The sequence below is a fragment of the Xenopus laevis genome, chromosome 4L (genome assembly GCF_017654675.1).
Source record: "Xenopus laevis strain J_2021 chromosome 4L, Xenopus_laevis_v10.1, whole genome shotgun sequence".
In the NCBI taxonomy this organism is placed as follows: domain Eukaryota; kingdom Metazoa; phylum Chordata; class Amphibia; order Anura; family Pipidae; genus Xenopus; species Xenopus laevis.
The window spans coordinates 144,555,568-144,570,942 of NC_054377.1; the positions used below are offsets into that span (position 1 = coordinate 144,555,568).

The 15,375-nt window shown below is 43.1% G+C and overlaps 1 protein-coding gene across 2 annotated transcripts in view; it reads right to left on the reverse strand.

Annotated features, from left to right (window-relative positions):
- LOC108714726 (monocarboxylate transporter 2) overlaps positions 1-8,206 on the reverse strand; it is a 32,314-nt gene extending 24,108 nt beyond the window's left edge. The window contains exons 1-2 of one of the 2 annotated variants that reach the window (XM_018259203.2): positions 8,045-8,206; positions 1,797-2,041 (exon numbers count right to left, since the gene is read on the reverse strand). In XM_018259203.2, coding sequence (XP_018114692.1) covers positions 1,797-2,013 — 217 coding nt within the window. In that variant the 5' untranslated portion in view covers positions 2,014-2,041; positions 8,045-8,206. Of the gene's footprint in view, positions 1-1,796; positions 2,042-6,422; positions 6,486-8,044 lie in introns of those variants that run through there. The other variant, XM_018259204.2, reaches the window with a different exon arrangement.
- Between the last annotated feature and the right edge of the window lie 7,169 nt (positions 8,207-15,375).

A 15,375-nucleotide genomic window follows, 5' to 3' on the forward strand; every position in this document is an offset into this window, starting at 1 on the left:
AAACTGCCAGCTGAGCATATTCGGCAGACGGCCCCTTATCAGCGCTGCATATCAATTACACCGGGTGGTACAGCCAATGAGTAAATGATAGCTGCTGGCTATCAATTAATTGCTCACAAGAAAAACACCCAAAATTTCAAGGTTATACCATTTAGTGCCATGGGGGTTACCCCTTGAAAATAATACTGTACCTTGAGGGGGGGGGGAAGCCTTCCTAACAAGGAACCTACCAGTTCATGTTATGTTATACAGATTATTTCAACTGACGCTGAAGGCTAAGACATCGCTTTCATCTCTCCCACAACCACATTAAAGGAGAACTAAACCCTAAAATTTAATATAGTTAAAAATGCCATATTTTATATAGTGAACTTATTGCACGAGGCTAAAGTTTGAGCTTGTCAATAGCAGAAATGATCCAGGACTTCAAACTTGTCACAGGGGGTCACCATCTTGGAAAGTGTCTGTGACACTCACATGCTCAGTGGGCTCTGATTGGCTGTTGAGAAGCTAAGCTTAGGGCTCGTCACTAATTATCCAGCAGAAAATGAGCTTCCCTGGCTGTAATATAAGCTGATGCTACAGGTTTGATGATTATTAAATTCTGATGCTAATTGCACTGGTTTCTGTGCTGCCATGTAGTAATTATCTGTATTAATTACTAATCAGCCTTATATTGTGACATTTCTATTCTATGTGTACTGTATATTGTGAGTGGCTCCCTAAGCTCAGTAAGGGACAGCAGCACAGAGCATGTGCAGTGAATCAGCAGAAAAGAAGATGGGGAGCTACTGGGGCATCTTTGGAGACACAGATCTTTACTGCTAAAGGACTGTGGTTGCCTTGGGCTGGTACAGAAGCACAAAACATATTGTACAACATTTCTTGCTACTTTAGTTCTCCTTTAAAGGGGTTGTTCACCTTAGACCATACACTGGCAGATTCAAGCTGCTGATTTGGCAACATATACACCCATGTATGGGGCCCTAAGATGGGCCTACCCTACTGATACAACGCTAAAAATACCCAGTCAAGGGGTTGTTCAAGTTTGAGTTAACTTTTAGAATGATGCAGAGAAGGATATTCTGAGACAATTTAAAATTCTTTTTTCATCTTTTTTAATTATTTGTAGTTTTGGAGTTATTTCGCTTTTTATTCAGCAGCTCTCCAGTTTGCAATTTCACCAATCCGGTTGCTATGATCCAAATTCCCCTAGCAACCATGCATTGACTTAAATAACAGACTGGAATATGACTAGGAGAGGGTCTGAATAGAAAGAAAGACATTTATTTTTCTAGATGGGGTCAGTGACCCCCATTTGAAAGCTGGAAAGAGTCAGAAGAAGAAGGAAAATAGTTCCAAAACGATAAAAAATAAAAAAAGCCAATTGAAAAGTTGCTTAGAATTACCCATTCTATAACATAATAAAAGTTAATTCAAGGGTGAACTACACAATAAATGTTGAGGTCCAGTTCAAATGAATAGCATTATAAAGTGCTTTATTGTAGGGGGGCAAAAGCTTAACCTTTACAATTAGATCCATATAAAAGCCACATGCTACATGGCATATATACATCTAAAGCAGTGACAGCTCTTCCTTTTATTCATAGTGTTTATGGTTATGGACCTATCACAATGCTGCCCATAGGTTCAATTCCTCCAACCAACGTAATATAGAATCTCCCATCTATATGCATAATAGCAGATACCCAAAGCAGTGGTTTACCAAAGATATTGCATTAAAACAAGGACATTAAAATTTTTGCACTGTGAAAATAAAATGTTGTTTTTCTCACCCCCGGCATACATGGCAGCCAGTAATATTGAGGATATCCAAGCAATTTCACTGTATGAAGCTCCAAAATGATCCTGGATTTCTTTGAAGAATACGGTGATAGCTTTTGAAAAGGCATAGGAGAATCCCATTGAGATGAAAGCTCCCAAGACAACCATCCACCCCCAGCCTCCATCCGGTGGAGTGAAACCCATCACGTTGTTAGACAATGGTGCCATGTCTTCTAACTATGCTCCACTCATAGGCCTGCAAGGCAAACAGAGAAGGGTTAATAGGATCGCAGTTAGGAAGCTGTGTGACCATATAAAGACACAAGGCTGCAGGCTGAGTTATACAGGGAACTCTGAGTATCACTCATGTATTATAAGGGATAATGTACCCCCTACTGTAAATGATAAGGATATTAGAAGTCACTGAGGGGTTGTTCTGTGACCATATAAAGACACAAGGCTGCAGGCTGAGTTATACAGGGAACGCTGAGTATCACTTGTGTATTATAAGGGATAATGTACCCCCTACTGTAATTGATAAGGATATTAGAAGTCACTGAGGGGTTGTTCTGTGACCATATAAAGGCACAAGGCTGCAGACTCAGTTATACAGGGAACTCTGAGTATCACTCATGTATTATAAGGGATAATGTACCTCCTACTGTAAATGATAAGGATATTAGAAGTCAATGAGGGGTTGTTCTGTGACCATATAAAGACACAAGGCTGCAGGCTGAAATATACAAGGAGCTCTGAGTATCACTCATGTATTTTAAGGGATAATGTACCCCCTACTGTAAATGATAAGGATATTAGAAGTCACTGAGGGGTTGTTCTGTGACCATATAAAGGCACAAGGCTGCAGGCTGATTTATACAGGGAACACGGAGTATCATTCATATATTATAAGGATAATGTACCCCCTACTGTAAATAAGGATATTAGAAGTCACTGAGGGGTTCTATGATCATATAAAGACACAAGGCTGCAGGCTGAGTTATACATAGTGATATGGGGCATGTTTACTAACATTGGAGAAAAATATCTGGAGAAATTTCCGGAGATGTTGCCCATAGCAACGAATCAGAGCTTTGCTTTTGTTTTCTAACTTAAAGGTGACTGTTAAAATCTAATTGCTGATTGGTTGCCATGGGCATCATCTCCAGATAATCATCTCCAATGTTAGTAAATATGCGTCCAAAGAGTCCAATATGGCAGCTACTATGCCTGCTACCCAGGGATACTGGGGTACTGGGGAGCTGCTCCATCTTCACAAGTGATTTTGGCTTAGGAAAGGAAGACCTTACAGGGGCCCAAATAGTTAAAAAGGCATGTGGGGAGGGGTGTAGTGTTCCCTTTAACTAAATAACCCTATAGTGAATGATAATGGAGCGACTGGGCAGTTGGAAGGATCCTCTGAAAGTTCAGTCTGAGCCTTTAGCAGCTTCTGGTACCACATGACTGACTGTGCTGCAGAGATAATATCCCATTAAAACCCACATGATTCTGCTCATTTGCATTATGGGATAAAGAAATCACATGCACATTAGAATTAAACAAAACCTGCCTAATCCTGTACTGAATCAGCTATGGGGCAAATACACAGAATCACAAGTAAAGGGAAAATGTATCCCCCCCCTTTTAAACATGAGCTTATTCAGTTGGACTTATGTAAAAATGGAACAGTCTGGACCTACAGAAGTGAATATAAGGGCAGAGACACACACTCAGCTTTGGGGAGATTAGTCACGCGGCGACAAATGTCCTCTTCTTCGGGCGATTAATGTAAAAAGCCGGCGGGATGGAACTTGGAGCGCTTATATTAGTCGCCCGAAGAAGAGGACATTTGTCGCCGGGCGACTAATCTCCCCAAAGCTGAGTGTGTGTCTCTGCCCTAACAGACGTACCTGATTCCACAGATTAAAGGGGTTGTTTGCCTTTAAATTAACTGCTAATTTGATGTAGAGAGGGATATTCTGAGACAATTTGCAATTGATTTTTTTTATTTATTTTTTTATTATTATTATTATTATATGTGGTTTTTGAGTTATTTAGCTTTTTATTCAGCAGCTCTCCAGTTTGCCATTTCAGCAATCTGGTTGCTAGGGTCCAAATTTCTCTAGCAGCCATGCAACAATTTGAATAAGAGACTGGAATAGGAATAGAAGAGGGTCTGTATGGAAAGATGAGTAATAAAAGTAGTAATAACAACACATTTGTTTCTTAGATGGGGTCAGTGACCCCGCCATTTGAAAGCAGGAAAGAGTCAGAAGAAGAAGGCAAATAATTCAACAACTATGAAAAAATAACAATTGAAGAGCAATTGAAAAGTATCTTAGAATTGGCCATTCTACAACATACAGGGGGTGGGTAAATATACTGGGGCCCAGGGTATGGCACTGATCTGTTTTGGGGCCCTAAAGGCACCAAGAAAAAAAATTAATTCTCCCACTTTATGTCAGGCCCCTAATCAACTCCTATGGGCCCCTCAAGGGAGCAACCCTGGCGTCCAACCCCAACCTTTTAATTTTTGGGGGTTTATTTGTTTTGTTAAACAGCGAACGCCTTCCATTTCCTTCTGATCTGTCAGCGGCAGAGCAACCAATCGGAACAGAACATTCACGCTGCTGCTCACTATTTGCTTTACTGTAGCAGAACCAAAGTGCTGTAAACAAAGCAGAGAATACAAGATCTCTCTAAGGCTGGTGTTGTAGTTACACAAGAGCAGTGGGGAAATTATTTTACCAAGAACCATAGCACAATGGCTCAAACCTAGGGGATGTGGGGGCTCATTTACAATCACAAGTATTTACTATTCACACTTCCCTCTGTACATGCTCCGTGCAACTTGCCCTTTAAGCCAACAATGTACAGGGTGCAAGGGAGTCATGTGATTAACACCTGCCTGCTGAGCTCAGTCCTATACGAGTAATTGTTGTTGGCGCTTTAACACATACCACTGGTTCTCAGGAGATTACAATCTATGGTACCTATCACATTCAGTTTCTATTATAGGGGTGGTTCACCTTTAAGCCCACTTTTAGTATGTTATAAAATGGTCAGTTCTAAGAAACTTCTCAATTGGTCCTCATTTTTTATTTTGTATAGTTTTTTTTTTTTAATTAATTGCCTTTTTCTTCTGACGTCAAGCTTTCAAACAAATGCTCTGTAAGGCTACAAATGTATTGTTATGGCTACTTTTTTATTACTCCTCTTCCTATACAGACCCTCTCCTATTCATTTTCCAGGCTCTTATTCAAATCAATGCATGGTTGCTAGGGGAATTTGGACCCTAGCAACCGGATTACAGAAATTGCTAATAACCCAAAAATCCAAAAATAACCCAAAACCCACAAATAATGAAACATGAAAACCAATTGCAAATGGTCTCAGAATATCACTCTAAAAGTTAACTCAAAGGTGAACAACCCCTTTAAGAGCAAATTAACCTGCCTATATGTTTTTAAAGGAGAAGCCAACCCAAAAGTTAAAAAACCCTACCCTACATAGACAACCTCTCTCCTACCCCCAAGCTAAGTGTTTCCCCCGGCAAATGCCTCTAAATTTTTAATTACCCCCTCAGTGCATCGGCGTTCACGGGTGCCATCTTCAGTCGATTCGGTAATCTTCGGAATGAGACCAGCGCTTCGGCAATTTTCGTGAGTTTTGGCTCATGCACGTTTGACGCGAAACAGAAATTGCTCCAACTGCGCTTACGCCGATCTCATTCCGAAGATTTCCGAAGAGAAGAAGATGGTGCCCATAAAGTCTGCTGGACAGAATCTGCACCGAGGGGTAAGTTAAGACTTGGGGCATTTGCCTGGGGTAACACTTAGTCTGGGGGTCTATGTAGGGTAGGGTTTTTTAACTTTTGGATTTGCTTCTCATTTAAGACTACATGGGCAGAACTTGCAAACTCCTTGCAGGAACTGAACGCTGGACCCCAGATCTGCCACCCAATACAGGCGTCTCTGTTACGAGAGCGACTAATCGCCCAGTGAACGTTTAACTCTGATAATCATCATCTGACTCAAAAGGTCCAGGCGAATATCATTTTAGTAAAGGCAGATGCAATTCCGAGTATTTTGAGCCCCGCCCACTGCGCTGGAAATCAGACAATAGCCAAAACAATGGAAATCACAGCTTTCCCCGGGCCCTTAAAGTGATACTGACACTAAAAAGGACTGTCCCTTCTCAACATAGAGTTTCTAATGCTTACGGACTCCTGCTGCACAAATATGGCAGCCCCCTCATACAGGAACATGGGGGTAAGAAAGGTCATGTAAAAGCATCAGGCAATTATAGTAAAATTATAAATAGCATTCAAAGTAGGGTTGCCACCTGTTTGGTCTTGACCCAAACAGTTCGGTTTTTGTTTCGGGTCTCAACTTTGTGTTCAGTTTCCAGTCTTATGAAACCCCAACAATGATCAGGCCAATACTGTACATGAAAAGAATTTAAATACTAAGATACTCACATCAACATGGCTTCGTTACTGTCAAGTACAGTCATTTCTTATAATTACAGATACAAAAAATAGCAAATCGATCAAAAATGAGAATTTTTTTTTTCTAAATTAGCATTTCTGTATTTCAGAGCTTTCTGGATAACTGAATTCTGTATAATAGATCTCATACCTGTAATTAAAGGATTGAGCTTACTCAGGGCCGCCATCAGTAGGGGACAGTAGTGGTGAAAAGACCCAAGTCACGAAAACAGCCGAAGTCGAAGTCCCCAAGCGACGAAAAGACCAGAAGCCACGAAAACAGCCGAAGTCCTGAAGCGGCGAAAAGACCCGAAGCCACGAAAACAGCCGAAGCCAAAGTCCCGAAGCGGCAAAAAGACCCCACCAATGTATTATTTTAACTTGTAAGGGGGGCCCTGGCGCCAATGTTTTTTTAAAAAAATATTCTTTGGGGCTCCAATTTTTTTTTTACTTGTAAGGGGGGCCCTGGCACCAATGCTTTTTTTTAAAAAAAAAAAACTTTTATGGGGGGCCCTGGCGCTAATGTTTTTTTTTTTTAAACTTATAAGGGCGCCTTGACCGTCAATAGCTTTTTATAACTTCATACCTCCCAACTGTCCCTTTTTCGGAGGGACAGTCCCTCTTTTGACAGCTCAACCCGCAGTCCCTCATTTGTACTGAAAGGTCCCTCTTTTCTCTGCACTGAACAGCCAGAAAAAGAAACAAAGTTTCTCACTTAATTGGCTTTTAGCAGAGAGCACAGTACAGCTAACAGGTGCAAATAAGATACTTTGTAACAATTTTGAGACACAAAAACACAGTTTAGATAAGGAGAAATATTTTCAAACTTTCATAACCTGCCAAATTTTGTAAAACAAACATGGTAATTAGGGGGTGTGGCCACAGAAAGGGGTGTGGTCAAAAAAATTGCTGCGCTACGTGCGGAAAAATATTTTTTGTCCCTCTTTTTACTTCCAAAATGTTGGGAGGTATGTAACTTGTGTGTGTGGGGGGGGGGTGACTTTTTTAGCGCTGATGTCTGAGTGATCTTTAACTGTTGTGTGGAGTGGGCGGGATCAGGGGTGGGGCTTGGGAGCCAGGATGGGCGGGGCCGGTGATTTCTAATGGCGGCACTGGGCTTACTCATGAAGCAGAATAGAGTGAGAGATAGGGTTGCCACCTGTGTGCTTTGAAATGGGCATCAACACTTTAAAACGTTGGATAGAAATCCAGCCAGTTACATCTAAGTGATGCAATAACCTTGCCCTGGAGTCATAACTCCATCATTGTGATGTCATCATGCCTGTTCCTACATCACTGCCCCACCCCCAATGGGATCTGCCCCGCCTCCCCGTGTTGGGGTTTAGTCATCAGCAAAGGTGGCAACCTCTAATTTAAAGATAACGTTATGATAGATAAGAATTAATATATTTAGATTTACTATACTTGCTATATTTAAAAAAAAAAGTTTATTTTCTGGTGTCAGTATCTGTTTCAGTCCAACAGCTGCAAGTTGCTCATCTCTTAACCTCGTCTAACAACTGTTTCTTTAACTTTATTCCTCCCTGCGGAGTCAAATGTGCTTGAAAATGAATTTAGAGTGCAAGCTGTGAGGCAAGGAAGCTACAGGATATCGAGACACTGGGTGGGAGAGAAGTGTATCAGTCAAGTGATGAGTTTCCTATAGGGGAGGGAAGCGGTGGCTCCACGTGGGCTCAGACTAGAGCGGGAGGATCGCGGGGAGCGAGTACAGAGCAGTCAGAGAGCGATTAATCGCGCGGGGCGGGGACTTACCGGGAGCTGATGCTGCGGAGCTGTTTGGGTTCCCCGGGTCGGAGCCTTGTGATGCGGATGGGAGGAAATCAAACACAGATCACATACCTGCTCCTCTCAGTCTGGGGGCGGACCGAGGGGAGGAGTCTAACCTCAGGACAGGGGGAGGGGTGCGAGTGACATTACTAGCAAACCACTTACTTTTTATACTTCATTCACCCCCAGCTCCTCCTCCTTCTCCCTATTGTGACAGTTTGGCAGCTTCCCGGGTCACAACCAGCTGCTGCTAGTGTCAGTTCAACTACAGCCTACAGCTTGCACTCCCCTACATTTACATCTAATCAACCCCCTCCTCTAACATATAGATTGGGATCCCAGAGTTTCCTACATCTATCTTTATTAACTGTGGCTCTGCAATTCTGTAAAATAAAAGTCTTTAGACTGTAAGCTCTTGAGGCCAGGGCCCTCTGATCTCTTTTGGGCCCTTGTTTCTTCTAAATGAATGTAAGGCTTACAAATAAATGGTGATTAGCGTTGGCAAATTTGCATACGGCGGATGTTAAAATACAATGGACGTATAAGTTGCAGCAAATACATTACACTACACAAGCCCAGGAAACCTTAATAAATAAAATAGAGTTGTTATATTGTCCTATACATGAGCCCAGTGTATAGTTTATGTGCCATATGTTAGGAAATGTAGGGGGGAAGCCGGTTACTCCAAAACATTTTTACGCTCTTTTGCAGCCTATCACCCTGAAAAAATAAAAAGTCGCCAGCGTTTTTAAAAACTCCTAAATTTTGAGGGACTCCTATCTACTCTATTGCACTTCGCCTGGTCTGAGGTGGCAAAGGCAAGTCTGGCGCAAGAGGTAACGTTCAGTAAAATCTGCATCTTAGTGAATTTGCGTAGTTACGTCCATTCGCCAGAGCATAACTTCGCCTGTCGATTGAGTGTGAATGAGTGCCAGCGTCAGTCTCTTTCACCAGTGAAGTTACGCCTGCGCCATCGTTAGTCACTTCACCCTTTAGTAAATTTGCGCCAAAGAAGCTAAAGTTCTGTCAGACTCTGCCTCCCAGTTTTGCCCATGAACATCAGCCACTTTTAATGCCATGTTGGAAGCCAGTTCAAAGCTCTAAATTAGGGGGCCCCAACCGATGAGAACTGGGCCGCAGAGCCGAGCCTGGATTTTACGCGGACACACTGAATTTGACGCGGCGCGTGCAGTTGACGCCCCCCCAGTCCTTGCAAAAAATTGTTGGCTTTAATCCGGTCCCTGGGACAAAAAAAGGTTGGGGGCCGCTGCTGTAAGGGGCAGATTTATCAAAGCTTTGAATTTCTAGCTATTTTTTATGTACTTAGCAGGGGTGCTTCGCCAATGAGGCAAGTTGAGGCTGTCGCCTCAGGTGGCAGCACCCCACTAGGTACCAGGGGCAGCAAAAATGCTGCTCCTGGTACTTTAAGAGCGAATTTCCAGGGGAGAGGGGGCAGCAGCAACTGCTGCTGCCTCAGGCGGCAGAGGGGCCAGGATCGCCCCTGGTACTTAGACTAGGGTATAGTCCAAATTCGATTTGAATTTGAAAAAAATTCAGAAATTCGAATATCTAAATTTATCATGTACTCTTTGAAAATTCGACTTTGACCATTCGCCATCTAAAATCTGCCGAACTGCTGTTTAGCCTATGGGGGACCTCCTAGAACCTATTTGGAGTCAATTGGTGGACTTTAAAAAAATCAAAGTTTTTTTTTTTTGGAAAAAACTTTGAATCGAATGCGCTATTCCTTCGATTCATATTATTCTAATTCGGCCAAATACGGACCTCCTCGATCAAAAACTGACCTATTCGACTACTTTATGCGCGTGGAAATTTTAACGCGTTACAATTTTTTTTGTTTTTTGCCGCAACAAACATTCGCGGGTGGTGAAACGCGGAAATTCGATGCAAATCCATGCCTGGCAAATAAATTTGCCAATCACTAGACTGTATCAGTAAGCAGAGGTGATCTCTAGATGAGCCAAATCAGTGACTACATTAATAGGCAGATGGGTAGCCCCATCATAAGTGATCTGCCCAGTGGGGATTTTGGATACAGAGGTTCCCATGGGGAGATTCCTTGGTATCCCGACTGGCCAGTCCATCCCTGTTCAGTGCCCCCCTCTAATGAATGGATCGTCCCATATATTTGTACAGTACATATTCCTGGCTGCACTCTTCACTGTTTGTCCCCACTCAGTAGTCGGACTAGTCCATTTAAATCATCCACCATGAGAAGCATTGTTACCGAAGTCAAACAAGGTGTGTGTTTAGGCAGTGGGCAAACATTGGATTGAACTGTGACCGGATCATAGATGCATGCTGCAGACTGTGGTGACTTCTGTGCAGCCCTGTAGCGTGGACTTAAACTTGCTGTTTATGTATTTGATTTTAAAGGAGAACTAAACCCTAAAAATGAACATGGCTAAAAATGCCCTATTTTATATAGGGAACTTATTGCACGAGGCTAAAGTTTCAGCTTGTCAATAGCAGCAATGATCCAGGACTTGAAACTTGTCACAGGGGGTCACCATCTTGGAAAGTGTCTGTGACACTCACATGCTCAGTGGGCTCTGATTGGCTGTTGAGAAGCTAAGCTTAGGGCTCGTCACTAATTATCCAGCAGAAAATGAGCTTCCCTGGCTGTAATATAAGCTGATGCTACAGGTTTGCTGATTATTAAATTCTGATGCTAATTGCACTGGTTTCTGTGCTGCCATGTAGTAATTATCTGTATTAATGACTAATCAGCCTTATATTGTGACATTTCTATTCTATGTGTACTGTATATTGTGAGTGGGTCCCTAAGCTCAGTAAGTGACAGCAGCACAGAGCATGTGCAGTGAATCAGCAGAAAAGAAGATGGGGAGCTACTGGGGCATCTTTGGAGACACAGATCTTTACTGCTAAAGGGCTGTGGTTGCCTTGGGCTGGTACAGAAGCACAAAACATCATGTACAACATTTCTAGCTACTTCTTTAGTTAGACTTAAGTTCTCCTTTAAAGGGCAGCAATCCTGCATTTGGAGCCAAAAAAGTCAAATAATTTGGAAACAAAATAGTTTTCCACCCTCTCCGCCTACAACTAGTACAGTACTGCTTGACTCAGTGCAACCCCATTATACTCAGAACTGCAGAAAAGTTGCCCCACCTGTTGACATTTAGTTGACCGAGTGTGACATTCAGGCATTTCTCTTTGTTTTATTACAGGAACAGATGGTTATTAGCAGCCGGCTGCACCTTTTTATTGAGCTTCACTAATTGTGTTCCTGAGCCTGAAAATTATTCTCGTTGTCCTTATAAAGTCTTCCATATAACTACCTGAGGCATTGACCATTGACAGTTTTATAACAGCCTGAGCCCCTAAGCAGCTTATTTGTAAAAGTAATTGCTATTAAAAGCAGTATCAGTCTCTGCACTGCTGGCTCTGACTCCTGCAGCAATGTAGCTGAAGCCAGCTGACTGCTGCTACTTTCTTTCAAGAGAGAATGGAAAGGAACACACAGCAATGAATGTATATTGGGAAGCTGCTTTTCCCAGGCTGAGTAGATAAACTGTACTCTCCAGCCTGTATTTTGTGACGTGTGGGTATGGCCTTGACTGGGAATCTTCAAACAGAATCCTGACTATATACAGTATATATGTGTGTGTAACCCCTTTGTGGCTGAAATAGACAAATACCAATTACTGGGATAGAGAATGGGCTACACACGACCCTCTTTCGCCAGGATGGGCTTTCGCTAAACGGTAGGGTTGCACCAAATCCACTATTTTGGATTCGGCCGAATCCTTTGTGAAAGATTCGGCTGAACCAAAGCCAAATTTGCATGTGCAAATTAGGGGTGGGAAGGGAAAAACATTTTTACTTTTACAAAAAGTCACATGATTTTACTCCCCCCCTAATTTGCATATACAAATTAGGATTCAGATTAGGTTCAGACGGGCAGAAGGATTCGGCCGCATCCCGAAACAAATCCTGGATTCGGTGCATCCCTACTAAATGGAAAGAGCAAGGCTGATGTTGTTGAACTACAACTCACTACTGCCAAAGATGTAAAAGAATAGAGTTGGACGCCAGGGATTCTTTGCAAAACAGTAGAACAGGCTTTAATCATACTCACAATGAGGTATTCAAAGTACATTCTCCAAGTACATTCGCAGGTGTAGCAGACACTTCAAGGAAAGACACCACTGAAGAAATTGCACAGGGAATTGAAAGTATCACCAGGTTGTCAGTACCTCATGTGGCCCAGATCCCCTACAGCAGACGTGGAACAGGGTTAGAACAATAACCTGATCCCCTTGTCAGTACTGTGGTCCCTTCACTACAGGCAAAGCAAAGCCTGGGGGAGAGCTACTCCCTTCTATCCTCCTAGTTGGAGCTTGAGCTGCTCTTTATAACTAAGCCTCACTGTCTCACTCGCTCTACAGAGCGCTATTACAGGAGCTACACTACACACTCGCTTCACCTCGTTCACGGGGTCCCTGTACCTCGGGTGTCTCTTTAGGGCCTAACTCTTCTGGGGCCTTGGGTTGACTCCAGGCTCAATGGACACCTCTACCCAGATCAACTGTTGCAGCCAAAGAGGAAGGACCTCCCCTGCAAAGCACTTTTTTACAGTGATGCAGGTGTAACCCTAATTTGGTTACTGTCTCTTTGCAATTAACCCTTGGCAATCCAGCGGCCCTGAGTCCCTTTTGCGTATGAAAAGTACTGTGATTTACAGCGCAGTGCCTCCACTTAGGAAATACTGAGGAGCTCACCTCAGGGAATTTCCACTAGGAAAAATAAAACACACAGTTTGCAAATGAAACATATATAAACTGTAGTGTAAGAACTTGGGCAATCTAATACACAATACACTCCTGCACTGGGGACACGTGGGACCTACCTAACTCACTATTAAGTACCTTACCGCTTCTCCAACACAGTCCTTTTTATTACCAAAGTCCCAATCCTCTGGAAGTGGTTAATAACCACACAGTTAATTTCAAATAGAATGTCCCTTACCCAGAGCTCTTATACCCCAGGTAGCACTACATTTCCCTTTGGAACTTAGCAGCAACTCCCACGTGGCAGGTAAATGCACAAAACCTGTCCTCAAGTTGGGGCCCAAGTTTGTATCCTTGCCAGTATCCTCCCTTGGGTGTCTCACTCACCGGGGTGCTCTCAGAGGCAGTCACTCTGGAGATTACAGGCAGCTCTGCAGCAGGATCAATCTCATCAGTGGCACCTTTCTCCTCCTGAGTCTCTAGCAGTTTGGCAGGGAAGAGCATGGGCTCTCTCTGTACTTCTACAGATGCAACAGCTTGGACAGTGTCACAAGAACTGGTTCTGGCTGAATGTTTCATCATGCAACCCCTGTTAAACTCTGTTGGAGACCCTGTACAAAAGGCTCCAAAGTCAGGCGCTCCCTTTCTCCCAAGGATGCACTGGGGTGCCCAGCCAATCGGATGGCTCTCCAGTCTGAACTGGGCTGGATGATGTCACAGACAGAAAAACATAAGGGTTTGTCTGATCCCCTACTCAGGATATGGTCATCAACCTAGGGCCAATGAAATGGTTATGCAAATAAGGTACAAAACATTACATGGGTTTTAACCCAGCAACAAGGCACTGTTCGCATACTTCCCAAATGTCCCGTTTTTAGAGGGACAGTCCCTCTTTTGACAGCTCAACCTGCAGTCCCTCGTACTGAACAGCCATAAAAAGGAAAATGTTTCTAATTTAATTGGCTTGGCAGAGAGCCCAGAACAGCCACCACAGAAGATAAGATACATTTGTAACAATTCAATTAGTAATTGTAACAATATAAGATAATCACATAAATATGTTCAAACTTTAATAACCTGCCAAATTTTGTAAAATGGATATGGTAATTAGGGGGTGTGGCCAAAAAATGGGCATGGTAAAAAAAAAAATCACCAAGCTACGCACAACAACTTTTTTGTCCCTCTTTTTATTTCCAAAACGTGGGAAGGTATGCGGTTAGGGAATGAAGCCACAAGGGCCATTATACATATACACAATTCAGAGAGCCAATAAAAGCATTCCATTCCCCTCTTGCTCCTCTTTCATTTATGTCAAAGGGCAGCCACTAGGATGGGCATTAAACTGCCTCAGGGGCTGCCAGAGTACCACTGAGTATCACTTAGAGGAACAATTGAGCACAATCACTAACCTTTTACCTAGTGGCATCACTCTGGACCCGCACACCAGCAATAAGTGTAACAACATGGGGCAGGGGCAAGAATTGGGATCACAGGTTGCTGGAGGGGAAGGGGATCGTAGCCCGTGAGGGGACAGGAGTCACTGGTTCTTACCAGGTCCCTTTCTGCTAGATAAGGAAACTCTTTAGGGAAAAAAAAAATTGCACCCTTTCTGCAGCCAGCTGTCCTTCAAGGTGTGTGTCCTACATTGGTGCGTGCCCAGTATGGTTGGAATCTTGGACATCAGAGTGAACTGCCCATGTTTCCAGCCCAAACCTCCACAAGGGTCAAGTGTGATCCCCAATGTTAGGCACCCCAAGTGATTGTACTGACTTACCTGAAACCCCGGGGCTGTGCTCCTGTCAGCAGAAAACTGCACCGGCCCGGGGTTATACCAGTGAGCACCACAGATCGATCCAGCTTGTAGGTCCGACATTCTTACTTACATTATATTCAGTCTGCAGCATGCATCTAAATGAATTGCTAATTAGCCATGCAGGCTGTGGATTATATTTGTGTTCGGTTTTAAAGGGATGAGGTGGCAACTCCTAGCTGCAGCCCATTTTGGGCACCCCAATCTGGCTAAATCCCAAGAATAAAAAAATCCATACAATAAACTGCCAACTCCGGCAAGAGTGGCCTCACCAGCAGCCAGATATCAGCGTATGGCCAGCTTCACAGATAAGGGACATTTCCCCTTTAAACCAATTGGCTTTTGTTTGGCATTTTGAATTTTCCACTCAGCTAAATTGCTCAGCAGAACTGCAACATAAACACTGAGACGCTGATGTGCTCCCTGTACTGACTGGTCTGATCAGGATGGAAACCTGTACCTGGGAGTTCCCATCTAAACTCACAATGGAAAGACTGAGATGGCAGTTACAAACCTCTGAAACTGAGAACGATTTATTCAGGGAGACATGGGCAGTAAGTATAGACGCCTATAACATGTTTAAAAGGAATAGGCTGTATGGGAGGAGCAGAAACCCAGTATAAGGGATAAACTAGTACAAGTATGGGATCTGTTATCCAAATAATCCACATTTTTAAAAATTATCTGTTGTCGTTAAACCCGTTATCCAGAAAGCTCCAAATAACAGAAAATTA